Consider the following 16,556-nt stretch of genomic DNA (forward strand, 5'->3'; position numbering starts at 1 on the left):
TAGTCGTGCTAGTGTTAGGCTAGAACAAAAATGTGCAGCCCCTAGGTGTCCGTCAGGAGTGAATTGGCAATGTCTCACACATTTATGGCAGTAACATCTCACTGGTGTGTGTGTGTGTGTGTGTATGTGTGTGTGTTTTCCAGCATCAGCAGGTTGGCTTTGAGGATGTTCAAGGCAGTCTGGGCAAAGTTCTGGAAGCCTCCAAGCCTCTGATTGGACAGACGGAGCCACTCGTCGCTGCCATCATCCAATCAGAGGCCAGGTTGTTGTCACGTGACCTGGTGCTGCTGGGCCAGGCGTTGTCAGGGAAACGTGCACGGCTTCAGGTGAGAGGGGAAAGCCATGTAGAAAATGTAAATAAATAAAATACAATGAACAGATTTGATCGTAAATATTGTGGAAAAACGTTAACACCAACATTGATGGATTTATACAACAAAATGAATGCATGGACATTTTATGAAAGTATGCTCCAAAAATATATTGTATGCTAAACAAAATTGGGAAATTAAATTATTTTATACTTATACAATTGCTCAGAGAAAAATATTTAGTTTAAACAAGTAATAATAATAATTTTTAAAAAGATAGGCGTCAAAATGATTGGCACCCCTGTTTTAATACTTTGTGCACCCTCCCCTTGTGAGGATAACAGCACTTAGCATTTTTCTATAATGCTTTATGAGATTGGAGAACATATTGGGAGGGATCTTTTACCATTCCTCCAAATAGAATCATTGCAGATCCTTGATATCCTTCAGTCTGTGCTTATTGGCTGCTCTCTTCAATACAAACCAAAGGCTTCCAATGGGGTTCAAGTACGGAGACTGCAAAATGTTGATTTTGTGGTCAATTAACAATTTCTTTGTAGATTTTAATGTGTGCTTGGGGTCATTGTCTTGTTGGAAGATTAACTTGCACCACATTTCAGACTCCTGGCAGAGGCAACCAGGCTTTTGGCTAAAATGTCCTGGTACTTGGTAGAGTTCATGATGTTGTTGACCTTAACAAGGGCCCCAGGACCAGTGGAAGCAAAACAGACCCATAACATCAAAGATCCACCACCATATTTTACAGTAGAAATTATGTTATTTTCTGCATTTGCATCCTTCTTTCGAGGCCAAACCCACCACTGGTGTACATGGCAAAGAGCTCTATTTTCGTCTCATCTGACCATAGCAGCCGATTCCAATTCAAGTACCAATGCCGTTTAGCAAACTCCAGGCATTTATATTTTATATGGCAGCCCTTCCAAATAGCCTGTTGGCATGAAGGTGGCTTCTAATAGTAGATTTGGAGGCTTGGTGACCTCAAGATGCTGTAATTCTCCAACTATGGCCCTTGGACTTCTTTGCCTCCCGAAATATCTTCCTCGCTGTGTGTGGGGACAAGATATACAGTGTGCATTTCGAAAAATATTCACACCCCTTGACTTTTTTGACATTTTGTTCTGTTACAGCCTTATTCTAAAATTGATTAAATAGTTTCCCCCCCCCTCATCAATCTACACACAATAACCCATAATGACAAAGCAAAAATAGGTTTTTAGATTTTTTGCAAATTTATTAAAAATAACAACTGAAATATCACATTTACCTAAGTATTCAGACCCTTTACGCAGTACTTTGTTGAAGCACTTTTGGCAGCGATTACAGCCTCAAGTCTTTTTGGGTATGATGCTACAAGCTCGGCACACCTGTATTTGTGGAGTTTCTCCCATTCTTCTCTGCAGATCCTCTCGAGCTCTGTCAGGTTGGATGGGGAGCGTCGCTGCACAGCTATTTTCAGGTCTCTCCAGAGATGTTCGATCGGGTTCAAGTCCGTGGCTGGGCCACTCAAGTCTGGCTGGGCCACTCAAGGACATTCAGAGACTTGTCCCGAAGCCTTGGCTGTGTGCTTAGGGTCGTTGTCCTGTTGGACGGTGAACCTTCGCCCCAGTCTGAGGTCCTGAGCGCTCTGGTGCAGGTTTTCATCAAGGATCTCTCTGTACTTTGCTCCGTTCATATTTTCCTCGATCCTGACTAGTCTCCCAGTCCCTGCCACTGAAAAACATCCCCACAGCATAATGCTGCCACCACCATGCTTCACTGTAGGGATGGTGCCAGGTTTCCTCCAGATGTGACGCTTGGCATTCAGGCCAAAGAGTTCAATCTTGGTTTCATCAGAACGGAGAATCTTGTTTCTCATGGTCTGAGAGTCCTTTAGGTGCCTTTTGGCAAACTCCAAGCGGGCTGTTATGTGCCTTTTACTGAGGAGTGGCTTCCGTCTGGCCACTGTACCATAAAGGCCTGATTGGTGGAGTGCTGCAGAGATGGTTGTTCTTCTGGAAGGTTGTCCCATCTCCACAGAGGAACTCTGGAGCTCTGTCAGAGTGACCATCATGTTCTTGGTCACCTCCCTGACCAAGGCCCTTCACCCCCGATTGCTCAGTTTGGCCGGGCGGCCAGCTCTAGGAAGAGTCTTGGTGGTCCGCTGTGTTTTTGGGGACCTTCAATGCTGCAGAAATGTTTTGGTACCCTTCCCCATATCTGTGCCTCAACACAATCCTGTCCCGGAACTCTACGGACAATTCCTTCGACCTCATGGCTTGGTTTTTGCTCTGACATGCACGGTCAACTGTTTGACCTTATATAGACAGGTGTGTGCCTTTCCAAATCATGTCCAATGAATTGAATTTACCACAGGTGGACTCCAATCAAGTTGCAGAAACATCTCAAGGATGATCAATGGAAACAGGATGCACCTGAGCTCAATTTCGAGTCTCATAGCAAAGGGTCTGAATACTTATGTAAATAAGGTATTTCTGTTTTTTATTTGTAATATATGTGCAAAAATTTCTAAAAGCCTGTTTTCGCTTTGTCATAATGGGGTATTGTGTGTAGATTAAAAACATTTAAATAAAAAAATCAATTTTAGAATTGATTTGATTTATTTTACCTTTATTTAACTAGACAAGTCAGTTAAGAACAAATTCTTATTTACAATGACGGCCTACACCGGCCAAACCCGGCCGACGCTGGGCCAATTGTTCGCCGCCCTATGGGACTCCCAATCACGGTCGGTTGTGATACAGCCTGGAATCGAACCAGGTAGTCTGTAGTGACGCCTCAAGCACTGAGATGCAGTGCCTTAGACCGCTGTGCCACTCGGGAGAATAAGGCTGTAACGTGACAAAATGTGGAAAATGTCAGGGGTCTGAATACTTTCCGAAAGCACTGTACATGCATCCTCTACTAGGCATGTTTACCAGTGGTTTTAAACGTCTTAATTGTTGCTCTAATTGTGGTAAGTGGTATATTTTGTTTTTCAGTTGTTTTTTTGTACCCATTGCCTGATTTATGAAAGTCAACAATCATTTGTCTCTTTTCATTTGTGAGTTCTTTGCCTTTCCCCATGGTGATGGATGACGAAGGGATTTTACATGCGTGTTACCAAATTTGTATACCCCAGTGAAACAGGAAGCCATGGAAGCCACAATACAGTTCCTTAAAATGAGATTAACTTAAAAAAGTAGAATGTTAATGCAGAGTTTATTTATAATAATCTCTATGTTAGGGTTAGCCCAAAAAAATTATTGCATACAATATAGCTCAGTATTTGTATTGTTTCTTTTATAGTGTTTTTTGCTCATCAAGGGTGAGCAATAATTTTGGACTTCACTGTATGTGTTTGTGTGTTTGCTTACAGGAGGATTTGGATCAACGCCACACAATCAACAGTAGTATGGATTCACTGGAGCTGCAGATCGAGGCTTTGCATCACATGCTCACTTCTGATGTCTGCAGCATGGACAGTGTGAAGGTAAGTCAGACAACACACACACACGGACACACACACACTCGTATTTAGTTGACCTATGTCCCTTCATTGCTCCTTCAGACTGCTCTGATGGAGCTGAGCCACCTGCGTCCTGCCCTGGATGACCTCACTGAGGCAAGCCTCTCTGTGACCCTGGATGGCCTGGAAGCAGATAGACTGAAGTCCCTGACCAGGAAGTGTGGGCAGGCCCTATCCTGCACCTCCCACATGAACAGGTAAGTGGGCCCATTAATTACAGATCTACTCTAGGATCAGTCTCCTCTCCCCCAATCCTTACCTTAACCATTAGCGTGGAAAGTGCAAAACCGACCCAATATCGGGGGGGGGGGGGGGTAAAATGACCATTAATTCCCAAGAGTAACAGATTTTTTTACAGATGACGTAACGGATTTTACTGAATAATTGGACCTGTATTGTGTGTGATTTGGTCTGTGTGTGCGTTTGTGTGTGTGTGTGTGTGTGTGTGTGTGTGTACTTACACGTGTGTGTGCTCAACAGAAAATTGCAGGCTGAGGCCCAGCACTCCCAGAGCCTTCAACAGAAGTGGGATAGCTGGGAGGGCTTCCAGGAGAAGATGGAGGAGGACCTGGCCCCAGACGTTTCAGGAAACTACTCCGGCCTCCATGAGCAACTGGCAATCCATCAGGTTCATTACCCTTTTTAAAAATAAAATCTTCTACCATTGTTTTAATCATCAGATGATCAATCTCAATCATTATGGCTGCCATTGTATCACCACCCATCTCCTAGAGGTCCTGAATAAGATATATATGTATATATACAGCTGTGGAAAAAATTAAGAGACCACTGGAAATTGTTCTTAAATCAGCATCTCTACATGTATGACAGCCATTCCATTCCAGTGTCTGTTGAATTCCAACACAGGCACACCTCATTCTACTGAATGCCAAAAGAGTTGAAAAGGAAAGTTTTGAGTGAGGAAAATAAGGGTTCAATTCTGGCTTTACTGGCAGAGGGATACAGTGAGCATCAGGTTGCTTCCATCCTTAACATTTCAAAGACTGCGGTTCATAAGAACAAGGTCAAGCAGCAGAAATTGGGGACAACAAAGCTACAGACTGGCAGAGGGCGAAAACGACTCTCTACTGACCGGGATGACCGCCAACTCATTCGAATGTCACTCAACAACCGTAGGATGACATCAAGTGACCTACAAAAAGGATGGCAAACGGCAGCTGGAGTGAAGTGCACGGCGAGGACGGTTCGAAACAGGCTCCTAGGGGCAGGGCTGAAGTCGTGCAAAGCTAGAAAAAAGCCCTTAATCAATGAGAAGCAAAGAAGAGCCAGGCTGAGGTTTGCAAAATACCATAAGGATTGGACCGTAGAGGACTGGAGTAAGGTCATCTTCTCTGATGAGTCCAATTTTCAGCTTTGCCCAACACCTGGTCGTCTAATGGTTAGACAGAGACCTGGAGAGGCCTACAAGCCACAGTGTCTCGCACCCACTGTGAAATTTGGTGGAGGATCGGTGATGATCTGGGGGTGCTTCAGCAAGGCTGGAATCGGCCAGATTTGTCTTTGTGAAGGACGCATGAATCAAGCCACATACAAGGTTGTCCTGGAAGAAAACTTGCTTCCTTTTGCTCTGACATTGTTCCCCAACTCTGAGGATTGGTTTTTCCAGCAGGACAATGCACCATGCCACACAGCCAGGTCAATCAAGGTGTGGATGGAGGACCACCAGATCAAGACCCTGTCATGGCCAGCCCAATCTCTAGACCTGAACCCCATTGAAAACTTCTGGAATGTGATCAAGAGGAAGATGGATTGCCACAAGCCATCAAACAAAGCCGAGCTGCTTGAATTTTTGCGCCAGGAGTGGCATAACGCTGCATATTTTTTGTTATTTTGACCAGTTGTCATTTTCTGCAAATAAATGCTCTAAATGACAATATTTTTATTTGGAATTTGGGAGAAATGTTGTCAGTAGTTTATAGAATATAACAAAAATGTTATTTTTACCCAAACACATACCTATAAATAGTAAAACCAGAGAAACTGATAATTTTGCAGTGGTCTCTTATATAGATCAGAGGTGTATATACAGTACCAGTCTAAGGTTTGGACACACCTACTCATTCAAGGGTTTTTCTTAATTTTTTTACTATTTTCTTCATTGTAGGTTAATAGAGAAGTCATCAAAACTATGAAATAACACACATGGAATCATGTAGTAACCAAAAAAGTGTTGCATCAGATGACCTGGCCTCTACAATCCCCCGACCTCAACCCAATTGAGATGATTTGGGATGAGTCGGACAGCAGAGTGAAGGAAAAGCAGCCAACAAGTGCTACAATAGCCATTTACAACATTAACAATGTCTACACTGTATTTCTGATCAATTTGATGTTATTTTAATGGACAAAAAAATTGCTTTTCTTTCGAAAACAAGGACATTTCTAAGTGACCCCAAACTTTTGAACGGTAGTGTATGTATGTATATATATATATAGTGAGGGAAAAAAGAATTTGATCCCCTGCTGATTTTGAACGTTTGCCCACTGACATAGAAATTATCAGTCTATAATTTTAATGGTAGGTTTATTTGAATAGTGAGAGACAGAATAACAACAAAAAAATCTAGAAAAACGCATGTCAAAAATGTTATAAATTGATTTGCATTTTAATGAGGGAAATAAGTATTTGACCCCCTCTCAATCAGAAAGATTTCTGGCTCCCAGGTGTCTTTTATACAGGTAACGAGCTGAGATTAGGAGCACACTCTTGAAGGGAGTGCTCCTAATCTCAGCTTGTTACCTGTATAAAAGACACCTGTCCACAAAAGCAATCAATCAGTCAGATTCCAAACTCTCCACCATGGCCAAGACCAAAGAGATCTCCAAGGATGTCAGGGACAAGATTGTAGACCTACACAAGGCTGGAATGGGCTACAAGACCATTGCCAAGCAGCTTGGTGAGAAGGTGACAACAGTTGGTGCGATTATTCGCAAATGGAAGAAACACAAAAGAAATGTAAATCTCCCTCGGCCTGGGGCTCCATGCAAGTTCTCACCTCGTGGAGTTGCAATGATCATGAGAACGGTGAGGAATCAGCCCAGAACTACACGGGAGGATCTTGTCAATGATCTCAAGGCAGCTGGGACCATAGTAACCAAGAAAACAATTGGTAACACACTACGCCGTGAAGGACTGAAATCCTGCAGCGCCCGCAAGGTCCCCCTGCTCAAGAAAGCACATATACAGGGCCGTCTGAAGTTTGCCAATGAACATCTGAATGATTCAGAGGAGAACTGGGTGAAAGTGTTGTGGTCAGATGAGACCAAAATCGAGCTCTCTGGCATCAACTCAACTCGTCGTGTTTGGAGGAGGAGGAATGCTGCCTATGACCCCAAGAACACCATCCCCACCGTCAAACATGGAGGTGGAAACATTATGCTTTGGGGGTGTTTTTCTGCTAAGGGGACAGGACAACTTCACCACATCAAAGGGACGATGGACGGGGCCATGTACCATCAAATCTTGGGTGAAAACCTCCTTCCCTCAGCCAGGGCATTGAAAATGGGTCGTGGATGGGTATTCCAGCATGACAATGACCCAAAACACACAGCCAAGGCAACAAAGGAGTTGCTCAAGAAGAAGCACATTAAGGTCCTGGAGTGGCCTAGCCAGTCTCCATACCTTAATCCCATAGAAAATCTGTGGAGGGAGCTGAAGGTTCGAGTTGCCAAACGTCAGCCTCGAAACCTTAATGACTTGGAGAAGATCTGCAAAGAGGAGTGGAACAAAATCCCTCCTGAGATGTGTGCAAACCTGGTGGCCAACTACAAGAAACGTCTGACCTCTGTGATTGCCAGCAAGGGTTTTGCCACCAAGTACTAAGTCATGTTTTGCAGAGGTGTCAAATACTTATTTCCCTCATTAAAATGCAAATCAATTTATAACATTTTTGACATGCGTTTTCCTGGATTTTTTTGTTGTTATTCTGTCTCTCACTGTTCAAATAAACCTACCATTAAAATTATAGACTGATCATGTCTTTGTCAGTGGGCAAACGTACAAAATCAGCAGGGGATCAAATACCTTTTTCCCTCACTGTATGTGTGTATATTTTTCCGATTTTATTGTACAGATAGTGAGAGGCAATCAAATTAAAATTAACTAGTATATTTTAGGAAGCAGAAATGGGACAGTATGGGCACAGATAGGGCATCTGCAATATCTAACTCGCGCTCTAGCGACTCCTTGTGGTGGGCCGGGTGCCTGCAGGCTGACTTTGGTCGTCAGTTGAGCGGTGTTTCCTCCAACACATTGGTGCGGCTGGCTTCTGGGTTAAGCGGGCAGGTGTTAAGGAGCGCGGTTTAGCGGGTCATGTTTCAGAGTACGCATGACTCGACCTTCACTTTTCCCAAGCCCGTTGGGGAGTTGCAGCAATGAGACAAGATCGTAATTGGATATAATGAAATTGAGGACAAAAATACGAACAACAAAAAAAAAACAGTAGGGTTGCTCATGGCAATGCTCGATAGTCTTGATTTAACTCTGGCATATTATACACTTATTCACACATTCATGTTGATTTTCCCTGTCTGCTAAGTCCATTATCAGTCCTAAGCCACTTTTCAAACCTGTTGAATTCAATTTGTACTGTACACTGCACCGATATTCAATGTATTCTACAGTCAGAAGAGGACTGGCCACCCCTCTGAACCTGGTTCCTCTCTAGGTTTCTTCCTAGGTTAGTTCCTTCTAGGTAGTTTTTCCTGGCCACTGTGCTTCTTCTTCTGCATTGCTTGGTTTGGGGTTCAGGCCAGGTATAAGTAAAGCACTTTGTGATAGCTGATGATGTAAAAAGGGCTGTATTCAATGAATTTGGTTAATTGATATACCTTGTTATTAAACAGAGACTCCGGATTGAGGTATTGGCTGGGCATCAACTCTTGAGAGGGGTGATCGTCAACACTATGAGGTCAATTGAAGACACACCAGAGGAGAAAAGGTAAAGGCGTGCAGCAGGCTACATTTCTAGCAGGGTTGGGGTCAATAGGTCAATTTGAATTAAATTGCTTCTACTTCTTAGTTCATTGGAAGGTCATTGAAAAGAAATAATTTTTTCAATTATTTAATTGGAATTTCAGTTTATTTCCTGAATTAACCCAGAATTTACCCTGACCCTGATTTTCAGAATACATAATTCAAAGTTACTAACTCAAAGTAGTCCCATTAAACGAAACTGAAATATATATGAATTAAATAAATAACTCTCAATTAAAGATATAACACTATTCTATTTTATGTCTTACAAAAACAACAAAATATTTGCATCTCAGTGCGCTGACTATGGCAACTTAAAGCTGGAATCCTTAATGGTGAAACTGCCTTGTCCGTTTGGGATATTACAACAACAAAGAAGTCACTGCAAACAATGAACACTATTTTCTTTTCTCAGACATCATTGCACGCACAATAGAACAGCAGAATATACACTATTTTTTTTTTACCACACTGCTCGACACACCTCACCTCCATTTTGTCCACAAAACAAAAACAATAACAAAGGTGCATGGGCGGGCAGTGGTGCTGTTTCCCCTAATGTGGATTTAATCTTTAAGGTTATATTATATGAGTGTGGGTGAGGGTGTTTACCCTCTTCATTTCAACACTGTAAATTTCAACCGGGACAACTATGTGGTTACGCTGGGTTTAGCAATCCATCACACACTGGCGTTCTGGCCTCTAGTGGTTAGGAAATCAAAGCTTGCGGTCTCCTATTTCTTCTGAGGATCTGCTATCTCATAAAGTAATAAAACATTTGGTTTTCCTGCCGCGTTCCTTCCAGCTGGGGTAATGGCATCCCAGCTGTGACCATAATTCACACACACTCACACACACACACACACACACACACACACACAAATAGGCATACATGTGCACACATGCACGTGCGTACACACACACAAACGCATGCACGCCCACATGTGCACGTGCATACAAAACACACACACACAGACACACAGACACACACACACACACACACTCTGGGGAGCTGTACTATTCTCTGGAACAGCAAGATGGCTCACACAAAGGACCACCACATAAATCAGTCGTTGTGCAACTAGTGTGGAAACTTCCAAGCTTTATAATCTCTCTTTTCTCCCGAAGGAAATTACTGATATATGGAAACTCCCTCTAGCTCATGCCGACACCAATCCAATTCTTTTAAATTTGTGTAGAGAGGTGAATGAGTGCACACTTCAGGAGGAAGGGGAGATTATTGGGCACAACAACTGCTCCAAGACACATCTCCTCCAACTTAATCTTCGTTTCAGCCTAAGAGTTATAGTTTGCATCCCAAATGGCACCCTATTCCCTATAGAGTGCACTACTTTTGACTAGTCAAAAGTAGTGCACTATGTAGGGAATAGGGTGCCATTTGGGGCACATCCATAGAGGCCGGTGCCTGCCACGTAGACAGTGTTTTATCAGTAGAAACAGGAGGAGATTGATTTAAGTTGAGGTTCGCCAAGAACTACAGATGAAATTAGCTGGCTAAATCTGGAACATTTACTGAAATGTTGTTGATCTATGTGAATTCATCCCTGTCAAATAAATCAAATTAAAATAATGAGGCTGGATCAGATCTGCAATGTTGATTCACCTAGCCTATGTTTTGTTATTATCGTAGGTGAATTAAACGCGTATCTATCGGGACCCGGTTCAGGTCCTATTTTCCAGATTTTGATTAAAATAGTATAAATAAACACTGTCTTTCAACTATCCAAAACAATCTATGCATCCACCTGCACGTAGGGATTCTGAAAAGCTGTCTAGATCGTTATTCCTGTAATTGTTTACCGTGTTTCTTGGTAGTCTTACAGTTTTTCCCAACTGCTTACACACGTTTTCAAAACTATGTCTCCTTTTTTCAAAACTCTACACACAATTCCCAAAACTGCACACACAAAATGCAAAATGCCTCACATCTCCTTCAAAATGTAACACTGCATTCAAAATGCCATAAACACATGTCAGAATGAAGCATTTGCATCAAATGGCAAACACTTCTTTCATAATAGTACATTTTGTGTACTATTATGACTTAGCAGTCACCAGTGCTAAGCTAGACTTCATCTCTTCTCTGGGATGGGTCTGGCCACAATACTTCGTCCACATCACAAGATACGTTTTCTCTTGCCAAACATCGAGGGAAGTATCTCCTAGCATGGCGTATCCAACCTTGGACAAAGGCAACCTCTATGTCCCCACATGCGTCCTCCATTGCCTGGAGAAGCGGCATGCGGGCATAGGGTTGGCGATCATGCACTTTCCAGCGCCAGCCTGAGAAGAATTCCTCTATGGGATTTAGAAAAGGTGAATATGGTAGGTACAAAACTACAAATTGTGGATGGGTGGCAAACCAGTTTTGGACCAGAACAACCCGGTGAAAACAAACATTGACCCATATAACCACAAATCTAGCAGGCTCCTGATCTGGATCAGGGACAAGCATTGTGTAAATTGCATCCAGAAAAGTGAGCATATGGCCGGTGTTGTACGGACCCAGTGTGGGATTGTGATGGAGGACCCCGTTTTGAGTGATGGCAGCACACATAGTTATATTACCCCCACGCTGTCCAGGGACATTGGTAATTGCCTTCTGTCCTATTACATTTCTTCCGTGGCTCCTGGTTTTGGTGAGGTTGAAGCCAGCCTCATCCACATAAATAAATTCATGGCGAATTACATGGGCATCCATCTCCAGTACTCTCTGTAACAGACAAAAGGATATCCAGATGAGTAAATATGGTATGTCTGAAGTACTGGAAGTAGTGTTGCATACATACCTCTACAAAGTCATGTCGCAGATTCTTGACTCTGTCAGAGTTTCTCTCAAATGGCACCTTGTAAAGTTGTTTCATCGTCACTTGGTGCCGTTGGAGGATGCGTTGTATGGTACGAGTCCGTACGGGAGTTACAGCGATGGGACAAGATTGTAACTACCAATGGGTAAAAAATTAAAATAAAATAATAAGTAATTGTTGTCAGAATAGATGGACGCAGTTCAATGCATGATTAATATGGCTAATCTTAAATGCCTTATTTGCATATTTATTTATTTATTTATTTTTATTTCATCTTTATTTAACCAGGTAAGCCAGTTGAGAACAAGTTCTTATTTACAACTGCGACCTGGCCAAGATAAAGCAAAGCAGTGCGATAAAAACAACAACACAGAGTTACACATGGGATAAAACAAAACATAAAGTAAAAAATACAACAGAAAATATATATACAGTGTGTGCAAATGTAGCAAGTTATGGAGGTAAGGCAATAAATAGGCCATAGTGAAACATAATTACAATTAGTATTAACACTGGAACGATAGATGTGCAAGAGATGATGTGCAAATAGAGATACTGGGGTGCAAATGAGAAAAATAAATAACAATATGGGGATGAGGTAGTTGGGTGGGCTAATTTCAGATGGGCTGTGTACAGGTGCAGTGATCGGTAAGGTGCTCTGACAACTGATGCTTAAAGTTAGTGAGGGAGATAAGAGTCTCCAGCTTCAGAGATTTTTGCAGTTTGTTCCAGTCATTGGCAGCAGAGAACTGGAAGGAATGGCGGCCAAAGGAGGTGTTGGCTTTGGGGATGAGCAGTGAGATATACCTGCTGGAGCGCATACTACGGGTGGGTGTTGCTATGGTGACCAATGAGCTAAGATAAGGAGGGGATTTGCCTAGCAGTGATTTATAGATGGCCTGGTGCCAGTGGGTTTGGCGACGAATATGTAGTGAGGACCAGCCAACAAGAGCGTACAGGTCACAGTGGTGGGTAGTATATGGGGCTTTGGTGACAAAACGGATGGCACTGTGATAGACTACATCCAATTTGCTGAGTAGAGTGATGGAGGCTATTTTGTAAATGACATCGCCGAAGTCAAGGATTGGTAGGATAGTCAGTTTTACGAGGGCATGTTTGGCAGCATGAGTGAAGGAGGCTTTGTTGCGAAATAGGAAGCCAATTCTAGATTTAACTTTGGATTGGAGATGCTTAATATGAGTCTGGAAGGAGAGTTTACAGTATAACCAGACACCTAGGTATTTGTAGTTGTCCACATACTCTAGGTCAGACCTGTCGAGAGTAGTGATTCTAGTCGGGTGGGCAGGTGCCAGCAGCGTTTGATTGAAGAGCATGCATTTAGTTTTAATTGTGTTTAAGAGCAGTTGGAGGCTACGGAAGGAGTGTTGTATGACACTGTTTGGATGTTTGTTAACACAGTGTCCAATGAAGGGCCAGATGTATACAAAATGGTGTCGTCTGCGTAGAGGTGGATCTGAGAATCACCGGCAGCAAGAGCGACATCATTGATATACACAGAGAAAAGTGTCAGCCCAAGAATTGAACCCTGTGGCACCCCCATAGAGACTGCCATAGGTCCAGACAACAGGCCCTCCGATTTGACACATTGAACTCTATCTGAGAAGTAGTTGGTGAACCAGGCGAGGCAGTCATTTGAGAAACCAAGGCTATTTAGTCTGCCAATAAGAATACGGTGGTTGACAGAGTCGAAAGCCTTGGCCAGGTTGATGAAGACGCCTGCACAGTACTGTCTATTATCGATCGCGGTTATAATATCGTTTAGGACCTTGAGCGTGGCTGAGGTGCACCCATGACCAGCTCGGAAACCGGATTGCATAGCAGAGAAGGTACGGTGTGATTCGAAATGGTCGGTGATCTGTTTGTTAACTTGGCTTTCAAAAACGTTCGAAAGGCAGGGCAGGATGGATATAGGTCTGTAACAGTTTGGATCTAGAGTGTCACCCCCTTTGAAGAGGGGGATGACCGCGGCAGCTTTCCAATCTTTGGGGATCTCAGACGTTACGAAAGAGAGGTTGAACAGGCTATTAACAGGGGTTGCGACAATTTCGGCGGCTAATTTTATAAACGAAAGGGTCCAGATTGTCTAGCCCAGATGATTTGTAGGGGTCCAGATTTTGCAGCTCTTTCAGAACATCAGCTGTCTGAATTTGTGTGAAGGAGAAGTGGGGGGGGCATGGGCAAGTTGCAGCGGAGGGTGCAGAGCTGGTGACCGGGGTAGTGGTAGCCAGGTGGAAAGCATGGCCAGCCATAGCAAAATGCTTGTTGAAATTCTCGGTGGATTTATCGGTGGTGATAGTGTTTCCTAGCCTCAGTGCAGTGGGAAGCTGGGAGGAGGTGCTCTTATTCTCCATGGACTTTACAGTGTCCCAAAACTTTTTGGAGTTAGTGCTACAGGATGCAAATTTCTGTTTGATAAAGCTAGCCTTTGCTTTCCTAACTGCTTGTGTATATTGGTTCCTAACTTCCCTGAAAAGTTGCATATCGCGGGGGCTATTTAATGCTAATGCAGTACGCCACAGGATGTTTTGTGCTGGTCAAGGGCAGTCAAGTCTGAGGAGAACCAGGGGCTATATCTGTTCTTAGTTCTGAATTTTTTGAATGGGGCATGCTTATTTAAGATTGAGAGGAAAGCACTTTTAAAGAACAACCAGGCATCCTCTACTGACGGAATGAGATCGAAATCCATCCAGGATACCTGGGCCAGGTCAATTAGGAAGGCCTGCTCGCTAAATTGTTTTAAGGAGCGTTTGACAGTGATGAGGGGTGGTCGTTTGACCGCGGACCCAGTACTGACGCAGGCAATAAGGCAGTGATCGCTGAGATCCTGGTTGAAGACAGCGGAGGTGAAATAGAGGGTAAGTTAGTCAGGATGATATCTATAAGGGTGCTGTCACGCCCTGGCTCGGGGGACTCTTAAATGTTGAGCCAGGGTGTTTAGTTTCTGTGTTTTGTTTTCTATGTTTTTGGTTCTAGTTCGTTTAGATCTATGTTGGCCAGGGTGGTTCCCAATCAGAGGCAGCTGTATCTCGTTGTCTCTGATTGGGGACCATACTTAGGCAGCCTGTTTGGCACTAGTCGGGGTGGGATCTTGTTCCGAAAGGTTTGTGTTGTAACCTAGGACTTCACGTATCGTTTGTTTGTTGTTTTGTTCTAGTGTGGTGTACCGAATAAAGTATGTACGCTTATCACGCTGCGCCTTGGTCCGCATCCGTCTACGATCGTGACAGGTGCCCATGTTTACGGATTTAGGGTTGTACCTGGTAGGTTCCTTGATCATTTGTGTGAGATTGAGGGCATCTAGTTTGGATTGTAGGATGGCCGGGGTGTTAAGCATATCCCAGTTTAGGTCACCAAGCAGTACGAACTCTGAGGATAGATGGGGGGCAATCAATTCACATATGGTGTCCAGGGCACAACTTGGGGCTGAGGGGGGTCTGTAGCAAGCGGCAACAGTGAGAGACTTATTTCTGGAAAGGTGGATTTTTAGAAGTAGGAGATCAAACTGTTTGGGCACAGACCTGGATAGTATGATAGAGCTCTGCAGGCTATCTCTACAGTAGATTGCAACTCCACCCCCTTTGGCAGTTCTATCTAGACGGAAAATGTTGTAGTTGGGGATGGACATTTCTGAATTTTTGGTGGCCTTCCTAAGCCAAGATTCAGACACTGCTAGAACATCAGGGTTGGCGGAGTGTGCTAACGCAGTGAATATCTCAAACTTAGGGAGGAGGCTTCTGATGTTAATATGCAAAAAAACAATGCTTTTACGGTTACAGAAGTCAACAAATGATAGCTCCTGGGGAGTAGGAGTGATACTGGTGGCTGCAGGGCCTGGGTTAACCTCTACATCACCAGAGGAACAGAGGAGGACTAGAATAAGGATATGGCTAAAGGCTTTAAGAACTGGTCTTCTAGTGCATTGAGTACAGAGAGTAAAGGGGGCAGATTTCCGGGCGTTGTAGAATAGATTCAGGGCATTATGTACAGACAAGGATATGGAAGAATATGAGTACAGTGGAGGTACACCTAAGCATTGGGTAACTATGAAAGAGATAGCATCACTGGAGGGACGATTGAGCCGGTCTCTGCGTGTATGGGGGGTGGAACAAAGGAGCTATTTGAGGCAGTTTGAGAGGGACTTGGGACTTTACAGTGAAATTGTATAATAAGAACTAACTGGAACAGCAATAGGCAAGGCATATTGACATGGGAGAGAGGCATAAAGCAATCACAGGTGTTATTCAAGAGAGCTAAGACAACAACTGGTAATTGCGATGAAAGTTTGGGCTGAGGCTGAACAGATAAACAGGACAGGGTACCGTGTAAAGGAACAGTCCAGCAGTCATCAGCTGTGCAGCTGAGTGATCATAAGGTCCAGTGAACAGCAATATGTGAGTCCGAGAGCAGTTAGAATTGGTGCTATAGCACAGGCTAGCAGGAAGCACGGCTGTTGTTTGCTCGTGCTAGCGGGCCGGGGCTAGCAGATGGATCTTCGTGGTATGTTCTGGGTCGATAACGCGCTGTGCAGACAGTGTAGACTGGCCGATAATAGTCCAGGCTAGAGCTGGCTGGTAGGTAGTGCAGGCCACGGACAATGGTGAAAATCCGCTAACGGTGGCTAATAGCAAGTAGCTAGTTAGCTGGCTACTCCCGTCCGGTAGACAGAGAGGTAGATAGCCGGGATATGGGCCTGGCTCGAGGCTAGCTCAAGGCTAACTGGTGCTTGCTTCGGGGGCAGTGGTGATTAGCCAACAGCAACATCCATTCGGTTGCAGCTAGCTAGTTGTGATCCGGTGTTAATGTCCAGTGATTCAGTTATTCCGGCAGAAAATCAGATGTTCTGGGTGAAAACCACTAACGGTGGCTAATAGCAA

General features: G+C 43.8%; 1 protein-coding gene across 1 annotated transcript in view; it reads left to right on the plus strand.

The window, feature by feature from the left end:
* syne2a (spectrin repeat containing, nuclear envelope 2a) overlaps positions 1-16,556 on the plus strand; it is a 242,120-nt gene that overhangs the window by 168,610 nt on the left and 56,954 nt on the right. The window contains exons 86-90 of the mRNA XM_084151514.1: positions 144-326; positions 3,688-3,801; positions 3,880-4,034; positions 4,318-4,465; positions 8,704-8,798. Of these exons, the coding sequence (XP_084007640.1) occupies positions 144-326; positions 3,688-3,801; positions 3,880-4,034; positions 4,318-4,465; positions 8,704-8,798 (695 nt within the window). The remainder of the gene's footprint in view (positions 1-143; positions 327-3,687; positions 3,802-3,879; positions 4,035-4,317; positions 4,466-8,703; positions 8,799-16,556) is intronic.

Source organism: Coregonus lavaretus (genome assembly GCF_964263955.1).
Source record: "Coregonus lavaretus genome assembly, chromosome: 33".
NCBI lineage: Eukaryota > Metazoa > Chordata > Actinopteri > Salmoniformes > Salmonidae > Coregonus > Coregonus lavaretus.